This window comes from Lagopus leucura, unplaced genomic scaffold (assembly GCF_019238085.1).
Source record: "Lagopus leucura isolate 7727_CA_CO unplaced genomic scaffold, USGS_WTPT01 Super-Scaffold_100019, whole genome shotgun sequence".
Classification (NCBI taxonomy): domain Eukaryota; kingdom Metazoa; phylum Chordata; class Aves; order Galliformes; family Phasianidae; genus Lagopus; species Lagopus leucura.
In genome coordinates this window covers 6,428,691-6,448,650 of record NW_024962273.1, presented here as the reverse complement: position 1 = coordinate 6,448,650, position 19,960 = coordinate 6,428,691, and the positions used below count along the sequence as shown (strand labels likewise).

At 37.6% G+C, this 19,960-nt stretch overlaps 1 protein-coding gene across 4 annotated transcripts in view; it reads left to right on the top strand.

The window, feature by feature from the left end:
- Positions 1-19,960, top strand: part of MGAT5 (alpha-1,6-mannosylglycoprotein 6-beta-N-acetylglucosaminyltransferase) — a 113,525-nt gene that overhangs the window by 30,833 nt on the left and 62,732 nt on the right. For 3 of the 4 annotated variants that reach the window (XM_042877675.1, XM_042877676.1, XM_042877674.1), the window contains 2 exons: positions 11,543-11,929; positions 16,850-17,017. In XM_042877675.1, coding sequence (XP_042733609.1) covers positions 11,692-11,929; positions 16,850-17,017 — 406 coding nt within the window. In that variant the 5' untranslated portion in view covers positions 11,543-11,691. Of the gene's footprint in view, positions 1-11,542; positions 11,930-13,353; positions 14,059-16,849; positions 17,018-19,960 lie in introns of those variants that run through there. The other variant, XM_042877677.1, reaches the window with a different exon arrangement.

Genomic DNA, 19,960 nt, shown 5'->3' with positions numbered 1-19,960 from the left:
CAGTTAGTTAAGCCCTTGTCTTTTCAGGGTAATTTTCTAGCACTTGTTGTCTGTCCAGGGAGTGTTTTGTTGACTCTACCTTAGAATTGCATTGAATTATTTTTTCTTCTACCTCAAGTCTTCATTTGGTGCATTTGTTTTCTTTCTTGCCTTTTAATTTCTTGACTAACTTAATGCTTCTGTCTTTTTGTTATAGTGATTTTTTTTCTCAGATTTTCAAGTTTTTCCCCCCCTCTTTCTTACTGTTTTTTTTTTTTCTCTACGACTTCCTTCCCACATCTGTTATTCTGTAAGTGCGTAAATTGCAATGTGGATGAGTTACTAGGTTGTTTTTTTGTTTTTTTTTTAAATTCTTACCCATAATTAGATCTCAGCTTTATTTTTCCTATTGGATCATGCTATTTATCTTTAACCTGTTATACCTAAAATGGGAATACAAAATTGCTGCCTCTTTCATTTTTCTAGTCTAATCTCCCAGTGAAACAAGTCACCTAATTTTCTCCTTCATAAGCTCAGAATGCAGTGGTTAATGGACAGCATGTGGTCTGAGCAGCTTTAACATGTTACTGTGCTGCAGGAGTTCCAGCAACCTTTTTGATATAGTTACATTCATTCAAACTCAAGCTGAATTCTGGTTGGAAGCATATTCTGACTTAGTAAATCTGCAGCTCTGTGCCATTCTATAACAAAAACACTTGTGAAGGAAGTATAGCTTTTTGTACACCTATTTGGTCATTCATTTCTATTTTGTTACTTGAGAGGGTAACTGCAGGCAATTGAATTATGTTTTGTTTCTTTTTTTTCTGGTCATTTCTGTGGTGAGTTTGGTAGTTCAGGATAGTATGGGATGTTCCCAAACATTGCCTTGAATGTGAACTGCTCTTTGAAGTGGATTGTAACCCTGCTAGTAACACTTCAACTTGTATTGCAGGGTACCTTGGAGATCACAAACTGGATTCCCTTTCAATTAAAACATTCCAGGAATGCAGGAAATGTTCTCAGACTGTTGGCATATAGTCAGTAAGGTGGACTAGATACAATGCACAGCACTGTGCCCTGCTATTAATATGCACACCCCGTACATTGCTGAGCTGAAATGCCTGTGGTGTGAACGTCAGGTCCTCAAAGCCTATCGTTTTGTTTTGCTGTTCTGTTGTGTTGCATGCTGACATAAACAGAGATTTTGAGACCTAAGGTGTGATTTTCTGTCTGGTGAAGGCAGGCTTCAGACTTCATGGTTCACTTAAGGATAACTTCAGCAAGGAAGTAGCTTGTGTAAGTTCTAGCTGCATCCTTCAAGAAGGGAAAGCAAATCCATGACAACTCTGAAATTAAAGCATTTAATGTTGTAAATAATTAAATTTGCCAAGATATTAACATTTACTTTGAAGCTGTACTGCAGAAGGAGTAAAGGTTTGCTTTCAGCACTGAAAATGAAGCTACTTTTGCTAACAAACCTTGAATGAGAGTATTGCCTTAAGAAAATGTACTTTGCAAAAGAATGCATTTCCACCAATTGAGGTGATTTACAAAAGGCACTGAGTCATTGAAGAAGGTGGAATAGAACCAACAGACTTTAAGCTTTCTTTGGTACAGGCAGACTAGAGCTATCGAGAGGACCTTGGGAGTGAGAGAGGCTGAAAAAAATGTGCATTGTTGTTAATGACAGGGTATAAGCAGTGAGGAGAGCTTCTTGGGTTCTTCAGCTGTCCTTCAGTACTAGCAGGTTATTGATCTGTTATTTACGTAGAATATCAGCTCAGGACTTCGTATTATTTCCTGAATTTGGGGGCAGTGTGTGCATCCTCTGTCTCCTCCTTGGAATTTGAGAGCAACAATATGGTATTACTGATTCACTTTCCTTATGCTGCTGCTTCTGGCTGTATTCTGCATTTCTAGCTTTTTTTTTTTTTTTCTCATTCTTTTAGTTTTGTAAGGGGCCACAGCTGAAGTAGAACTATTCCTCAGTTTGCCAGTACAAGCTGTTCTACAGCTGTCAAGGGATGTTGGAAAAAGAGTCTGTTTTCCACCTACTCAAAATAGTTTATAAGTTTTGTGCCCTACGGTATACTAAGTACAGCTCATACTTCTGTAAAAGAAGCTTGTTTACTTTATTGAATCTTGCAGAGAACTGAGAAGCTGACTGCCTTCCACCTGTGTCCATCGTGGTTATAAAATATTCCATGTAGCAAGTGAAAATGGTGCCACGTTTAGTGTCGTGCTGCTGGCTTTCCTTTGAAAATACTTCTGTGGTTGTGGCCGTATCATTCACAGCACATTGTGAGAATTGTCTGCAGGGAGAAATGGTTCTGTTTTAAAGGATTGTATCATTACTATCCATAACTGGCTGGACAGCTGAGAACTGCATATGTAGTGAAGGTTTTGTCTGGTGCTCCATTCAGCATTTACCCAGTGACTTGATTCCCCTCAGGTGTTTTCTCCTCCAAAAGCACAGCATCAGCATTGCTTTCAAGCACTACTATTGCTGTAAAGGTCTGTCTCATGGGACAAGCAATTGGGCTTCTTGAATGTGTGGAGAACTACATATACATCCCTCTAAGCATTTTGGTGGTGGGAATGCTGTTTTAGTGGCACGAGGTTGTTACAGTTTAACAAAAATACCAGCTCTGTAGCTGTGGTGCTGCTGCTGATTCAGTAAAACTGTTAGTAACTCATCAGCTAGAATGGGTTTGATTGCCTTCAGATGTAAAGCACTTTTTTTTGCAATGCTGTTGTTTCTTATTTCTCTTTATAAGTAACAGTAGCAACTTTCATTTCTGTGACAGTGCTCATCTAACTGTATCAACGATTGGTAACTAGCAATATTTGGAAACAGGATTTATTCAGGAGATACAAGATATGTGTTCAAATGCTTTGCTGTCTTTCTTTCAAATTAGTTGTCAAACAAATTGCAATCTCACCCTTTCTGATAATACAGAAAACATCTTAAATACAGAAACTAGAGCAATGGAATAAAACAGCACTGTTGTTTGAAACGGGTGACTGTTGAAATTTTAGTTCCATTAAATACTCTGCTTTGGAGATGCAGCTTGTATTTTCAACCATTTATCTAGCCACCTAAATTGGATTGTATTCAAGAAGGTTGCCAAGAACAAATTTGTAGGAAGAAATGTTATACTTTGACCCAGGTTCAACTTGTTCTAAAGCAACTAGAAAAAAATATTTCTTAAGACTTTATTTAATGTTCAGCTTAGATAGTTTGGGTTGTTTTCCCCCAATTATATGGTACATTCTTACTTAATAACATAGAAATTTCTTCTTTCTTTCTTTCTTTCTATTGTAACTCAACTCTCCTGTCTTCTGTTGTTGTGATGTTTATGGAAAATTTGGATGTAGAAACCTGCAATCTATTGAAACCCAATTTATTGAGAATTTCTTTTTTGTTTTAATTATCTGCCATTCCAGCAAAGTCTTAAAGAAATTCAAGTTAATTTTCTTACACAGATGTTCTTAACTGTCTTCTAGTCTTCACAAACTTTTCCTGTAAGATGTAATGACTATTTTGAGCATGAACATGTTTGGATCTTTCCTTAAACCTTGTACTGTATTTTCAGCTGTCTAAAGACTACGTTTAGTGTGTTGAAGATCATGTTGACAAGAGATGGTAGTTAGGCATCCACATTGATGAGAGCTTTCTTGTTAAATACAAAGCACTTCTTGGTTTTCCTCTGTGAACTGGACAGGGCTGCTGTTGAGAGCTGATTGTTTTTCTCTTGGACAGACTGCAAGAGGTGATGTAACAGGCTGGGTTGTGGTTAACAGCAGCAAGAGAGGCTGAAGTATCTGCTTCATGCATGAAATGAGCTAACAGATTCAATTTTTATATAATAAATATTTCTTAGATTGTAAGCTGAAGTTAATTCTATTTTTTCATTAAAAATATTTTCTGAATAAGTTCAAAGCAATTTTCCTTAACTCACGTTACAGTAGTTATAGTGTATCCTAAGGAGATAGGAGAGAATTCCCCAAAACCAAGTTGCACATGCAGGATTGCTGTATAACAGTGAAAGGCTTTTTGTTCATAACTGGAAAAAAGTTGATCTAAAAAGTATGAAACTATGTTTCTTAGCAAGTGCCAGAACTATGCCTTTCAGTGGCCAAATGCCAAATGTAAATTTGAGAATGACTTAAGGTGGTGTGATATATTAGGCTTAGAGAGGGATGTCACGTTTGGGTAGATGTGAGGAGAGGAGGAGAAAAAGTTATGTGCTTGTGTCCACATTAGAAAACTTCTTATCCATGCTATCTGTTTTTAAATTTACATAAATTAATGAAGTATGTTAAGGTTTGTTTGTAAGGTTTGACTCTTGCAAGCGTGAAAATCACTTGTGTACTTCTTTTGCTGGGTTTGGGGATCTCTTTTAAGTCTTAGGATGACTGGGTCTTTCAGTCTACTTTTTAAGTTTCTTTCTTGCAAAATATGGTGAAAAATGACTTTCCTAATCCCTTGATCACCATGCCTACATGCTGAAACATCCTTTTTCAGTTTAAAAAATGCAGCTTGTGGAATCCTTTAATGCAGTGAGAAGAAATGTAAGTAATTTACCTTACAATTTGCCTGTAAATAGCTGTAAAAATTCCAATTTCTTTCATTAGTTCAACGCCAGGAATATTTCTGTTGCTTTAAAGTTGGAGGAAGTCTTCCTATTCCTAATCCTAAAATTAGTCCAGTTTTTTTTAATCTCTAAGCACTGTTATTAAAAGATCAGGACAGTTTGTGATTATGTCCTTAAATGCATTGTCTGGAGTGGTTTTAATCCATGAGGATTATTTGAATCATAAGAACTTCGTAAGAATTCTTCCGTTTAGGCTTTCTTCTATCCTTTTTCCTTCTAATCCATATGAGTTAAAAACAATGAGATCATACAGAATTTCTTGTCTTATTCTTTCTCCATATGAAATCTTTAGTTGTGAGCTTTTTTGATATTAATGTTGGAGAACTCTTGAGCTCTAGGTCTGCTGCCTGAGCAGTATTTTTTTCATTGTCTTGTTTGTCAGCTGTGTTTTGATGTAGTTGTTTTCATTCTACTTAGTCATCCACTCTATCCATGCTCCAGAATTGTCTGATTGATATCACAGAATGGCCAGGACTGGGAGGGACCTCAAGGATCATGAATCTCCAACCCCCATCATATGCATCTTCACTCGAAACTTAGTGTACTCCCATCTATTAAAACTTTGTTATGAATTCTTCAAAGAAAGTTCAGTAAAATATGAATTAAGTAGAACATGAAGGTTGGAGATGCTACTTTTTTCCAAACGTTTTATATTAAATCGTTTAAGCTGTATAGAGAAACCTGTAGAGTTTGTGAGTTCCAAAAGGGTTTGGGGTAGAAAAATGGAGAATGGTATTTAGCAGTAAGAACTCAGTGTGAAAAAGAAAGGAATAACATTTGTGGCACTGCTTGACGGCTGCAGAGTGATCCTTTTGCACACCTTGAGGGGAAAAAGCAGACTGTTCTTACATCCTGGGTGTAGTGTTGTGTATCCTTGCCTTGTCTCTTGGTTCTGGCTGACAAGGTGTTTGCAGGGAGGTTTGCCACTGTAATCACTTTGTGTAACTGTTAATTTTTTTCCTCTTCCCTTCCTGAAATATCAGGATAAGTAAACAAAAGGGGGGAAGAATACAATTTAACTTCTGTAGGAACTAAACTGCAGAAAATTATGTGCTTGGTGGAAAATTGGAAACATCTTGGAGTGCTCTGTAAAATCACAGACCCACATGAGGAAATGCTTGTTGAGCTGCCACCCAAACTGTTTCTATGTGGAGAAATTTATTTTTGAAAGTGAAGGCGAGCTGTTTGCTCAAGATGAAAATTTACTTTTTTTATGGCATCTTATCAAAGGCTTCTTTTCTCTCCTTCCACTTTCATCCCACTGCCTCCTGCCACTTTCTACTACACGCACACACACAAAAGCAAACACGTCCCCCCAGCCTAAAAAAACAAACTCAGTATTTATGCTTTTACTCTCCCTCAGTCCATCTGGTCTGCTTTCGCTGTTGTGACCCAGTGTTGTTCTGCTTTTCTCACTTCATGGTATTGCATCCCAAGTTGCCTCTTCAGAACAGTACGTGGTACCATTTCAGCTGTAGGTGGGGGGGCTGAGAGAAAAGAAGCAGTGACATCTGTCAGCTAAAGGAAAAGAACTCGTTGGCAGAAACACTGCTGAAAATAAAGTTAAGCAGTAGAAGGAAGAACAGAATGAAGGCTTCGTAGTTCAGACAAGGAAATGTTTTTCTGCATTATTTTATATAGTAAGGATCGTCAGTTTCAGAATGTACAGTTGCAAAATATTTGTGCATGCTTTTGCTACTAGACAAGGCTGGTACAACTGCATGACTTTTTTTCAGCTGCTTCTCCTCCCTCAGTAGCTGGGCTTGGAAACTGTCTTTAAGGTGTGTATGGAATGTGTTACGTGACTGACCACAACTAAGTGTTGGGAGCTTATGTTGAGACTGATGAAAATCCTTTGAGTTGGCTTAATACCTGTGGGCCCTCGTACACATACAATGGAGTTACAGCTGAAATAAATTCTGATTAGTTGTTGAAATCAGGGGACTAACTCTGATCTGACCACATATTTCCTCACTTCAGAGTAACCAGGTGTGAAAAGAGCTGGATTTACTGTCTGCCCTGTGCTGTTTGCATTTAAGATGGTCAGTGACTAAAATGGCAATGAAGCTGAATCTGAACCTTCAACATAGCAGTTAAGGGCATTGGGTTTTGATTAGATATGTGTGTGGTTTTATGCTATCAGAGGGTATTTCCTGAGTTTGTTTTGTTGACATGTCAGTACTGGAGTCAAAGCATATGTGGTATGATCAAATCAGAAGTTGTGTTCAAATGTAAGCATTCTTATCAGAAACCTGGCTCGTTTTTTTTTCTGTCTTTTCTGATCGCAGCACATGACTCTGACATGCAGTGAGTAGTAGTATATTGCATTATTAATGCTGTATCTTGAAAGAAGGAAAGATGGATTCAGCTTTCAACACCAGTAAAGAAACTTGTCGTCTTGCACTAGTAAAGCAAGAAAAAGCGGGCAGACTTTGGTAACGGTTGTGCTGGCTGGGAACACAGACTGGCCAGCATGGCTGGAACATCTGCTGGAATGCTACCTCAGGAACAGAAAGCCTCAGTACCAGGAAATCCATTAATTTGCATTCAGTTGGGGTATAGTGCACATCTGTTTAGGCAATGGAGCTGAAGGAGGAGATGAGCTAACATTAGCCTGGAATTTTAGTGTATGTGTATGTTGGAGCCTGTCTGTTTTAAACTATGAAAGCCTAACAATCCCTGTTGTACTCAGTTCTCCTAGAAAGGAGGTTTTAGAGGTTTGCCTGTCTCTTAAGATGTATTACATCTGCTTCTGCACAAAGCATGACTCCTGGCACACTGTAGCAGAGGAGCGTGAGGATGTGGCAAGTGTTTTCACTCACCACTATTTTCTGGCTGTGGCTGTGGTGTGCTGGCAGAGCGCTGAATTGGTGCTTGAGTTGTCATTAACTTCTAGGTTAATGTATCTTCTGTAAGAGTGGAGGAAACTCACATCTTGATGTTTGTCCTCTGTTAGCCTGTTAGGAGTTGTTCTACAGTATCAGATGGTTGCAAGCAGAAGTGCAGCATGGCCTCTTCAGCAAACAGTCTGGAAAACAGATCAATGTTTGCATTAGGATCCTAATGTGTGGGTTTTCTAAGAGAACCTCTCGGAGTTGGCTGTGATGCAGTAGCAAAATCTGTCAGGCGTGGTGGTGTGATGTTGGGGCTGAGTGCATGTTTGTGCATGCATATGGGTAAGAGGAGAATTAGAAGCAAGGAGAATTAGGGATTGCTGTGGATGATGGTTAAGAAGAAACTGGGAAGCTTGCTTTCTATAGATATAAAAAGTTGAAGACAGAACTTCACTAGACTGATACTTGTTAACAATACATATTGCTATTATTTATCTCTTACTCGTTCCTCATCACTGTCGCTGCATCTTCAAAGCACTCAATTTGTAACAATCTCTATGTAAGTAGATGAGCATGCAGCACCGCAGAGCTGACGCTGTGTGTGGAGCACTGGGAGCTGCATCCTGTGATGGCGAGACCTTTGTGTCTGTGGGTGCTTCCTAGCCCTGGGCCCTGTGATGCTGTCGAGGGGTGGCTCTCAGGTGGCCATTTCAGCCTCGCAGTTGGTGGAAGGCCTGAGGTCTATTCCTCACAGCAGCGGTGCTATTTTCACTGAGCCACTTGGTACAGAAATGCTTATACACTGTTTACTAGTCATGCAATACGACTATGCTCATGTTTGAGCTCATAACAAATTAATAATAAATAATGTTTATCTGCTGCTACTTTTATGCTACTGCTTTGGCTACGAACAATGAAGGTTTTATAGCTGTGGAGATGTTGATGAACAGTGTGGAATTTCCCCTGGAATCTTTGCTGAGGATAATGCAGTTCCAGGCTTACTTTGACTTCATTCCTTACATAGCTGTAGATTGGACAGAGAGCTTTAATCTTTCTATAGGTACATACTAGAGAGACTTTACTTAATCTCTTCTAGCTGTACTGTAGATGAACATCAAAATCTGTTCACATGATCATTAACAGTTTGTACTGCATTTTACGCTTTCAAACAAAGCAAGCTCACCTCTAACACTAAGGCTGAGAATGCTGAGAAATGTGTGGCTTGCATCTCCAATACACAGGGTCACTTTGGTATTAGTTTCCTGATATCCTGAATAGCATATGAGGAGTTTGGGATTATGATGATGGTAATGTGGCATGGTAGTATTATCCTCTCTAACTGATAAATTGTCCAGCTGTCAAACAGTGGCTTATTAAATATAGACCACAAAAGTGCTTTAATGAAACTGAAATACTAAAAATACTAAGATAATTGAAACTCTTATACCTGTGTAGAATGGGTGTAATGTTAGCCCTTTATTCCAAAGAAATGTGCTAACTATGAGTGTTATGGGCAGTGGCAGTTCTATTTTGAGTTATGTTTATTGCAATGGGTGGAACTCATCTGTTTAAAAGAGAAAATAAAATGTATCTGAAACAAGGAAAAAATGTGTGCTGATTTGGTTATGATGAGATTTTGAATGGTTGGAGTTGAATTTAAGGAAGAACAAAACAAAACTGATCTTTTATTAAAGTGTGGGTTTTTTTGTCTTGTATATCTTTTCATTTTCATCTTGTTTTTCTCACTTGACTTTTAGTTTTGATACATTAGGTGTTGTCAGAAAATCAGGATGAATCACCTTCCTATCACTTTCACATAAAACTGAACAACTAGGACATATTGGGAGAGGTGCTGGAATTGTTTCAAGAGTTATCTTAGAGTGACACCACCTCTTTCCAAAGCTTTAAAAAGTAAAAAGAAAGAAGTCTGCTACACTTTAGAGGCACATGCAGATATGTTTCCATAAGAGCTGATTTCTTTTTTATGACTCAAAGTAGTGGGGGCCATTCTTCCCTTTGCCAGAGTATCTTGATTCTTTCTCATGGAAAAACTTCAATATTTCCTGACTACCTTCTTATTTTTTTCAATGTATTTAAGATTCTTTTCCTGTTTGTTGATGAACAGAATAGGAAAGTTAACAGCTTTATTTATGTAGAGAATGCTTATAAGGTTAGATGCACGCCAGATAAAAAATGATACTTGCATTTTTTGAATTGCTGTTTTTAGTATTAACTGTGGTTTCTCCTAAATTAATTACAAAAAGCTTGTTAGCACACGTCGGCTGGTAGGTTTACTTTCTTGTTCAGTGTCTTCATCTTCATGTAAAATTGATAATGGGGGATAAGAAATACTGAGTGTTTTAACTACAGGTCCTACTGTTATGGAGTTATGCTGTCAGTTCTTTCATGAAACCAAGTCACGGATGGAATTATGTTGGATATTTCAGATTTCTTTTTGAAATTGCAATGTTGTTTTCATCATTCATCTTTTTTTTTTTTTTTTCCACATCAGATGTTGCAAGCAAAATAGTACAGCATTCAGTTTTTAGTAAAATGATAACGTTCTACTTTGCAGTCAGCCCAAGAGTGTCCCTAGACTATAGCGAAGTGAATTGCAACAAGTGAAGTTTGTGTTGTCTTGGGAAATTGACTTACGTTTATGGAAAGCAGTTTTAATCTCTTGTAATGTTTTTCAGTGATGTCTCAATTTTTCTTTGCTGTTCTTCCTGAGCAACAGATGGCTACAGATTGTTCTTTTAGCAGCATAAATGTATGCTACAGTTACTTTCTGTTCTGCTTTTAGTTTTCTGCCTAACGCAATTATTTTGGCAATCAGTAGTAATCTGTAATGCTACGTGCACCCACAAGTTGTGTTGGAAGTTGAGTAGTCCAAAGGCATTTCTGTCCTACTGCAGAACTGTTGGTTGAACTGAAAGGGGAAGATCTGAAGGGAATTTTACCAGAGTACTGCCAGCAGGCACCTGTGTAATTATCCTATTAAAACAAAGCAACATCTGCATTATCTGTGCATGTGCAGAATGGAAGAGAACATTATATTTTCTAACCCTGTCTGGGAGCATTATGAAGTTAAAAGGATCACATTTTACCAAATCTGTGTTTTAACACGATAGGTTACACTTAATTACCTTTAAATTACCTTTCTTCTGTGGTAGGGTTTTATGCTAAAGACCCTGCCTCCGGCCCTCATCACTGAGCCTTTGAATACGTTATGCTAGGTTTTATCTTTGAGTTTACAGTGAGAAGATGGTCCTACTGTTTCTCTTGAAGGCAGCTGGCCAACTTTTTTTCCTTAGTGTGGGAAAAGCACTGAGAATATTAATTTTAGATACAAAAGATGTGTTGTAGCATTCAGAAGTAATACGTGTTTTGAATTTAGCTGTAAAGTGCAGACTCATTGGATTACATTTTATGAATAAGGAGTAACGATGCATGGCAGAGGCCACACAAGAGCAAGAAGAGATTATTCCAGCCTTCTGACTACTTGCTGTGTAAGCCAGGAGAGTGTATTGGTTTAAATAATGTAGATTTCTTTTTTTCTTTTTCTTGCTCTTTACCCCTGAGGGAGTCTGATTTCCTGATCATCTATCTAGCCATATGCCATAGCTCTTGCCAGGATCTCCTAACAGTGTCATTGCCAGCTAAAATTACTTGTTTTCTGAGAACTGAATTACATTAGGAATCGTCTTAAATTGCTGCATTGGCAACATCATGAAGTTTTGTGTACACACAGGAAAAATAAAAATACGTTGAAGCAACCTTGTCTTGAAATTTAGATTGGAAACAGCTTCAAGCATTGAACTTGATCCACATATTGAGAGGTGTTCTACACCTGCTCAGGCACATCGCTTTTTCTTTGTTCTGTTTCCAGTGCTTTTCTTTGTTTGTTTGTGCTCTGAATAACTCAGCACAATATTGATGCATACAAATGAGTTGGAAAAAAGCATATTGTCTACATCTTTTAGTACTAGTTATGATGAAGACTTACTGTAGCTCATAAAAATTTCTAATATTTTGTGTTAACTTTGCTACTTTTCTTTCCTCTTGCAACAGGATGGAGCTGAAATACAGACATATGTTGACTAAGGAGTCGGAATAAGACCTGACTGCTCTGTGATCTGCGTATACTTGGACCATGAACTTACTCTTAGGCTTTGTGCTTTAGGAACCTTTGTACTAACTGTGAGAAGCTGTTGGGAATCATGGCATTCTCTCCATGGAAGCTGTCCTCTCAGAAACTTGGCTTTTTTCTGGTGACTTTTGGTTTTATTTGGGGAATGATGCTTCTGCATTTCACTATTCAGCAGCAAACACAACACGAAAGCAGTTCAGTCCTGCGTGAACAAATTTTGGATCTCAGCAAAAGATACATCAAAGCATTAGCTGAAGAAAATAAAAATGTGGTTGATGGACCTTATGTTGGAACAGTGACAGCATACGGTAAGTGTGTGTTCTAGATTACGTGATAATCTGATCAAGGACTTTTCTAAGATGTCCAAACGTTGTACTTTGTAACGCTGCTCAATTGACAGTACTTCATACTGCAGGTTTTCTGTACAGATGGAGGAGAACATTTTTTTCTTGTAAGTTATGAAACGGGACAAAATTTAAATTTTCAGTCACTTGGAAATGAAATTATCTGCTTTTTTGTTCCCTACATCTGTCTAGTAGCCATATATGTTATGCCTCAAGTTACGTGTTTGAACTTGATTTTAAAAAATGTGTGGTTTTGCTGTTAGGGAGAACCTTAGGAGACTTTTCAGTTGGCTTGTCAGAGTTGCCAGAATCCTTGTACAAGAATATCTTGTTTTGCTGATGAAGTGGAGGCCTGCTCTGTTTATCTTCTCTTTTCCATTTATGTCCAGTCAATTTCCCTAACATTTAAGCTTTTGTGTGTGTCCTAAGGTTAAATCTAAGCTTAAGTGTAGTATGTTTACCTTGAAGTAGAGAACGCTCTTTTCATGAATTTCAGTGCTGTGTCTGGCAGTCTGTAGGACTTCCTTTTGTCCATTTCATACAAGATGGCACTTAAGTTTGTGTGTGTGTATGCATGAAGCAAAGCATGTAATAGTGAATGAAGCATTTTTAGAAAATAATATGAAAACAAAAATGTAATATGACGTGAGGTGAGATTTCTTTCTAATCTGATAGAATCGCATCATACACCTTTTAGCTATTTTCAAGCTCACTTTCTTTCCTATTTACCCATGCACTTTGAGACTATCTGGATAATTAATAAAAAATCGGTCATCTAGATCCGTTTTCTTTTAAAGTTATCATAATATTCTGCTATCAAAAATCAGGTTTTTTGTAGGATTAGAAAATAATGATGGTTAGGATGCTGCAGATCATATTTGCACCATTTTCTGTCATCTTCTCTTTCACTCATTTCTCTTTGAAATGAATATAATATTTATTAACATATTAATGAAAATACTGTACTGGATGACTTCTCATTTCTGTTACCACTTCTTACTCTGAAAAGAACAGAAGAATGTTGGAGTTTATGAAAAGGTCCTTGCCAGTAAGGCCGAGAGTACCATTGTAACCTAGCTAACAATTACATTGCTTTGTTGATTAAATTTAACAGGGAGTCCCTATTCTTGAGTTCTTCAATAACTTCTACTGATGTGTATTTGCACTTTGAACTATACTGGTATTGTAATTTTACGGAGCAGTGCAAGCTAAATAGAGTGGCTCTAGATAAATATTTGGACTGAAACCTTCCAAGCAAGTAGAGGTCCTTTAAGGCTTCCACAGACTTGCAGAATGTTTGAGATTGGCAGGGATCTCTGGGCCCATCTTCTCCAACCTCTGCCCCAGCATCTGGAGTGGGATATCCAGGACTGCATCCGGGTGGCTGTTGAAGATCTCCGAGGAGGAGGCTGCACAACCTATTTGGGCTACCTGTGTCAGTGCTTTGTTACCCACACAGCACAGAAGTGCTCTCTGATGCTTGGATGAAACCTTTTGTGTTCCGGTTTGTGCACATTGCCTCTTATCCTGGCCCTGGACGCCTCTGAAAATAGCTTTTTCTGGCCTCTTTGCAACCTGCCTCAGTTATTTGTACACTGTGATAGAGTCTTCCTGATCCTTTGCTTCTTTAGGGTGAGCAGTCCTCCCAGTTCTCTCAGCTTCTCCTCATGGGAGAGATGCTCCTGTCCACTGATCACTTGCTGGTGCTCTGCTGGGGAGCACTCCGTATGTGGCTTCACCATTGCTGAGTAGAGAGAAAGGAGCATCTCTTGAACAGCTGGTGAATTGTCTCTTTGCTATTTAACAATTATCAGTGTTCCGTTATCTTGTAAGGATGATTGATGAAGAAAAAAAAAATAAAAACAAAAAACCTTCATCTTTCTCCTGAAGTTGAAGGGTAACTGCATTAATCTGAGCCCTGGCTAGGCCTGAGTGTACAGGATATCCTTAATCTGAATTCTCCCTGCAGTTTTTGACCTGTGACTTTTATTTCCTGTTCTAAATTCTGCTGTGGAACGAGTTGAATTGCTGCCAAGCAATGGTCAAGTTTCCCAGGAACTTGAAAAAACTTGAAAAGTTAAAGGCATTTGAAGGTGCGTGAAATAACTCCGTAAAATTTTTGTAAGTTAAAGCTAAATTTTGCATGGAAATTTCAAGGTCTTTGAATGAAAAAGAATTTAGTTTAGTTTTAAGATGAGTTTAGACGAGGTTTTTCAAATTAAACTGATTTTAAGTATGTAAAGTTGTGTAAAAATGCAGTGGGAAAAATGCTGTGATGAGTGGATGGCACTGGATTATATAATACTGTATTAAATTGAGTAGTATAGCCAGTTAGTCACTCCTTGGCACACCAGATGATTTGTTGATAGCAAATTATCAGATTAGTTGTTTAGGAATAGACACATTACTGTCTCATGGTAATGGGTAGAAGCTGCTTTGTTATTCTATGACAACTGCTCTTACAGAGTCGCAGAATGACTCGGGTTAGAGAGGACCTCAAAATCACCTGATTTCAAGACTCCCTCTGTCTCCCCCAGCCTCACACAGGATTGCCAACCAAAAGAGCCCTGGCTAGGTCTGAGTGCGCAGGATATGCTCTTGATTTTTAGCCTTTTATTTCTTTCAATCTTATCCTCTGATTGCTATTAGTGAGCACAGTCATATTCCTGTTTTCAGGAGTAAGCACTAAGTTTGCTTGCTTTGGCCGCTCTTACCCACTCAAAGGTTGTGTAGTCATTCATCAATTTGGATCGCACAGCTTCTTTGCTTTCTCTCTTTTCTTTCTACTTTATATTGGCCTGTCAGATCAGCGGATCAAACACATTCTTTAAAAAAGTTGTACTTCAAACGTACACTAAGTATTGGATTTTTATAGTAGTAAATGTTTCACAAAAATTAATTTGAATCTCTGCTTTGGCCATCTCTTTCTCAAATTGGCCTCCAACTGCTTTTTTGTTCTGACAAGAAGCGTCTTATATCAATGTTTTGGTATTACTATGAAAAGTTGACAATGTTAGCTGTTTTTCTCTTGATTCTTTGTGTATGCCTTTGTGTACTATGTTTCTTCCTCTTTTTTTTCTGAATATTCCACTCTACCATTGTTCCTGGATTTTCTTCCTCTATTCCATGTTTTTGTTGGTGTTAAATCCCTGTTCAACTCTTTCCTTCTGCAGACTTACCACTAAGTGTGTTCTGCATTCCCATTGAGAAACATCACATTTTCATAAATGCTTCTTTTATCCTTCACTGTGTTGCACCATGCCAATATTTAAAATTATATCAAGACAGTCCATGTTATTAGCACATAAGATTCCAGTCTTCAGCAGACTAAAGAAAACACAATTACAAAAAAAAAAAAATCTTTATGGCTTCACTGAATAGAATGGACTTCTTTATATTAGGAGAAAATAATCATAAGCTTTCCAAGTGTAACGGCCTTCCTTTATTTACTCTCACATTTGCATAAGATTTGAGCTGCTCCTAAGAAAAAGTTCAAAGAATGGCAAAACAACAGCTGATGTTGGGACAGATTAATCTCTGCAAGTGTATGGAGGAATTTTCTTTTACAGATCAGAAAGTTATCTGATTCTGAATTTGTGGAAAGCAGAAGGGGTATTATACGTGTATATATATGTAATTATGTGGGAAAATAATGTAAATTCATCATACCAAATTCCTTAATCCTGAGACAAGGGTAAGTGAACAAAGAACAATACTTTCATCTTATTTGGCTTATTGCCACTTGAATTATAAACGTTTAACATGATAGTGGTCGGTTTTTTTTCCTCTTGCCTGTAATTCTTCTAGTTTACCCAAGTGTTTGCGTTACCTTGAGAAAACTGAAGAGAAAAAAACAGAAAAGAAAAAAAAATCATGAAACACTTTTGGGGTTGTTATATGATAGGCAAACTCCAAATACCCTTTGTTGGTTTCCTTGCACATGGAAATGCTACATCTGATCAAACAGATAAGTAGACACGGTCACGGACTGAAGAAACAAGTGATTTTATGGTGTTTTGTACATTTCAACACTCTGCCAGTGTAAAAGCTGGTTGTGGTGGAAGAGAGGCAGGAGGTTTCTGTACTGATTCAAAGCTTTCCCTTCTTTTGGAAATGGAAATTTATTTTCCAAGTGACTGAGAATCTGACAGAATGTTGGATTCTGTTCCTCTAAGAGCTCTTTATTATGGATTTGGGTCTTGTTATTGAAATAGTTGGGTAATACAGCAAAGACTTCCAGGTCCAGTATCTCAGTCAAATCTAATTTTAAATTAAACTTTTAAATGAAAGTACTTTGTCCTTCATTTCTCTTTTTTCCTTTCTACTTGATGCTTAATTTGAAATGTCCAGCTGATTTTTGTAGATTGGATGGGCAGTTTTGCAAAAACTGAATGATTTGGGATGTGCTTTTGCAGTAGAGTCAAGTTCTTTTGTTTTTCTTAGGACATTCCAATCAGAGAGGGTATGGTGTGTCTTTAGGTAAAGTGAAGATGTTTGTTTATATAGAGCTCCAGAATGACACCTGAAGGCAGATGATGGGTGCTTATAAGTAAAATGCAGACGTTCATTGCTGTTTAAGTAACTTATTTTTACTTGAACTATCAGAAAACATGTTTTTTTTTTTTCTGATTTTCCTGTTTTTATCCCACTTACATTCATGTTTCTCCTTGAATGTAGGATACATCTGTGAGTTGTAGTGTGCTTTATAAAGTGCATAGAAAGACCAGTTACACATCACGGAAAGCTTGTGTCTAAGGCCAAGCAAAATAGGGAGCAATAGTGCACTGATAAAGTGTGTGTGTGTGTGTATATTCCAGTCTCAATCTCATATCTATTTTTGATAGCATGCATTCGTTATTAAGCAGTCTAACTTTTCATTTGTAGATTTGAAGAAAACACTTGCAGTCTTGCTGGATAATATCTTGCAGCGTATTGGGAAACTGGAGTCCAAAGTGGAAAATCTTGTACTTAATGGAACAGGAGCAAACTCTACCAACAATACTACCACTCCAGCTCCCAGCTTAGGAGCAGTCGAAAAGCTTAATGTAGCAGGTGGGTATAGCAAAATCTGTATTTTCTGTCTCTATGCTGTGTGTTTTTTCAGTTGCAGGTATTTGAAATGTCTTACAAAGCAAAATTCAAAAGTCTAAGCCAAGTCAATTGCACTCAATAGCACTGATCTTTTACAAGCTCAGAGAAGACTTTCTGTGGTAACTTGCAGAAAATGGTGTTCTCTGCCAGACAGGGATAATCTACTTCATTACTAGTAAATATTTCATAGCTTAAAGTGATTATATGTTAGAAGTCAGGCCAACATAAGTCTTGCCTGCACTTGGCTTTCCTAGCAAAATAAATACTAATCTTGAGGGATTGTGTTCAGATATTGTAAAATGGAGTAGATGTAAGCTTTGGTAGGAAGTGCCACTGTCAGGACGTCAGGGAGAGTGGTTGTGAAATGATGACATGATTAAAGCATGCCAGCAGACCTAAATGTTCACTTCTCTATCCTATTCTGTTCATAGTAGGATATTCAACACCTACTGTCTCTCAGTGAGAGAGGTCTTCTCTGTCTCATTTGCCAAATAATGTAGAAGTACGCTTATAGGAATTTAGCAAGCCCTTTGCATTCATTTTATACTACTGTTTACCTTGCAGTAACTATTTTTTCCCAAGTCTTCAGTCTTCATTAGGCTGAAGACAGATTAGAAACTGAAGAAATATCGCACTTGGAGAGTGCTGTCAGAGTAAACCATGTTGCTAGTACAAGGAATACACCACTACGTCTTAATCGTCAGAATGCAAGCTAGTATAATATTGCTATAGATTCAAAATTATAAATAATCATCCAAGGTCATTTTTAATTTTACCTTTTATAGTTTGACAACAGAGAGATTTGATGCTGTTATTTCAGTAGATTTGAAGATAAGTGATAGAAGTAAACTCTTGTTATTGCTTCCTCATTTGTAAGGAAAGAACCATGAATTTTGTCTGACCAGAAAACACATTTAATCAGTGCTTAGGACAAATGAATTTGGTTGTTTTTGTAGTCGACAACTATCACAGTTTTGATACTCACAAGCAAATTTTAAGAAGCTTGGTAGAAGTTCTCAGACTTGTGTATCTATGTAGCTTTTTGTTGCCTGGGGCTTGGTCTGTGGCAGAGAGCACTATTTGCTGTTTTAGAGTTTTGAGTTTTGACTTTTGATGCCCTACGTTTGAAATGTCTGAAGTATCTGTAGTGAATAGCAAGAGCAGAAAAACTTTTAAGAGACAGCTACTTAAGTTTTGATTATATATTGTTCTGGTGCCTGTTTGGATGATGTCACTGTTCAGGTATCTCCAGGATGGGTAGCACTGATGGCTTATCCTTGTGTGTTTGCTAGTTAAAGTGCTTGTATTTGTCCACTTGAAGCAAAAAGCGGAGGCACTTCCAAATGGAAGTGAAAATTTTGTTTCTACTTCTGTCTTCACAGTCGTTTCCTGAAAGTAACAAGCTCTAGAAGTTACTGCATGGAATTCCAAAAATAAACTTAGTAAATAAATGTTGCAATTGCTGATCTTACGTATTGCTAACACATTCATTAATTTAGAAAATAAAAAAGACTTTTTTTTTTTTATCTGCAATCTGGGAGGAACAGAAAAATGATTAGTGGGCATTTCTCCTTCCAAAGCCTGTCCTCAAGTGGTATCTTTTTTTTTTTTAAGGTACATGCCTGAAATTCAGAAAACAATTGCAAGAACAATTGTAAGTTTTTAAATGCTGGGCAGAGGAGCATGAGAATGGAAGTATTCCAGTTTAGTTTCTGAGTCCAGTAACTAGAATTAGTCTAGGTTTTTTTTTAGTTGATTTTATCAGACTGCAATAAACATGACAAGAATGTAGCTATGACTCAGATTTATGGATTGCACAACTCCGTATATTAAGGCAGATTAAGGCACTGCCAATTGGACCACATTGGAATTCCTTTTTTTTTTTTTGAATTTTCCACAATGTCCATACAGACAACCAGAATGGCAGTACAGAAATAGAATTCCATTCATCGTATTAAAATGTATGTTTGTCTTCCTCCTGTTTTTTAGCCTAGATGCAAGTTTGTGTTTGAGTATGTGAGTAGTCCACACAGTGCTGAAGAGGACGTGTTTTGAGAAATAGTTGCCAGTTGCAGTTGCTGAAGAAGTAGTTGAAAAATCGTCTTGTTTAAACCCGCTGCAGTGTTTCTCAAAGAGCTGAGATCAGAGGATATTTAATTTTGCCCATACACCTGTTGACTGTAAGATATCTGTTGCTCCAGGAAAGTTCTTACGTGTAACTGAGAAACTTGCAGGGTTGCTTCTAATGCACTACATGTAAGGTGAAGTTACCACGTTCTCTTGATGTTGAATCTGTCATCTTTCTAGTGGGGAAAAAAAAAAGCCCTACAAATTTTCTATGTGCTTTTCTAATATTCTTTTGTGGGTATACATATCCGGATATTGAATGGTCCCAGCAGGTGCCTGAACAGCTCTGCAGTGTTTGTTAGTGGGCAGCAGGTGCCTATAACTCTTCTATGACAGGGTTAATAAAGGCGTACACAGATCTTACAGCCTCAAATATGAAGAAACAGACAGAAAAGGTCATCTGAATCATATAAATGAGGAGAGACCTAATACATAATCTTGCTGCTTTTTGTAGCTACTTTTAAAACAACTGGAACTACTCTATGAGGTTATTTGAAGGGCAACTGAAGGTCATATTGAGCTTTTATCAGCTTCTTCCTTAGGTTTTCTTGGAAAGTAAGTGATAGTATGAGTGTGAAAATGACGAAGTAGGTGAATTTGTTTAGGAAGAGATAAAACATCCAGTATCTTGGCAACAAAGATTCAATATAAAATACAATAAACCAGTGTTCAACAAACAATGTAGCCTGTGTATCTAATGTTAGATAATGTGAGCCACAGAGTCCAGAGGTCCAGATGGTTGTTGAACTGGGAGGATTTACAACTTGGTGTATTATG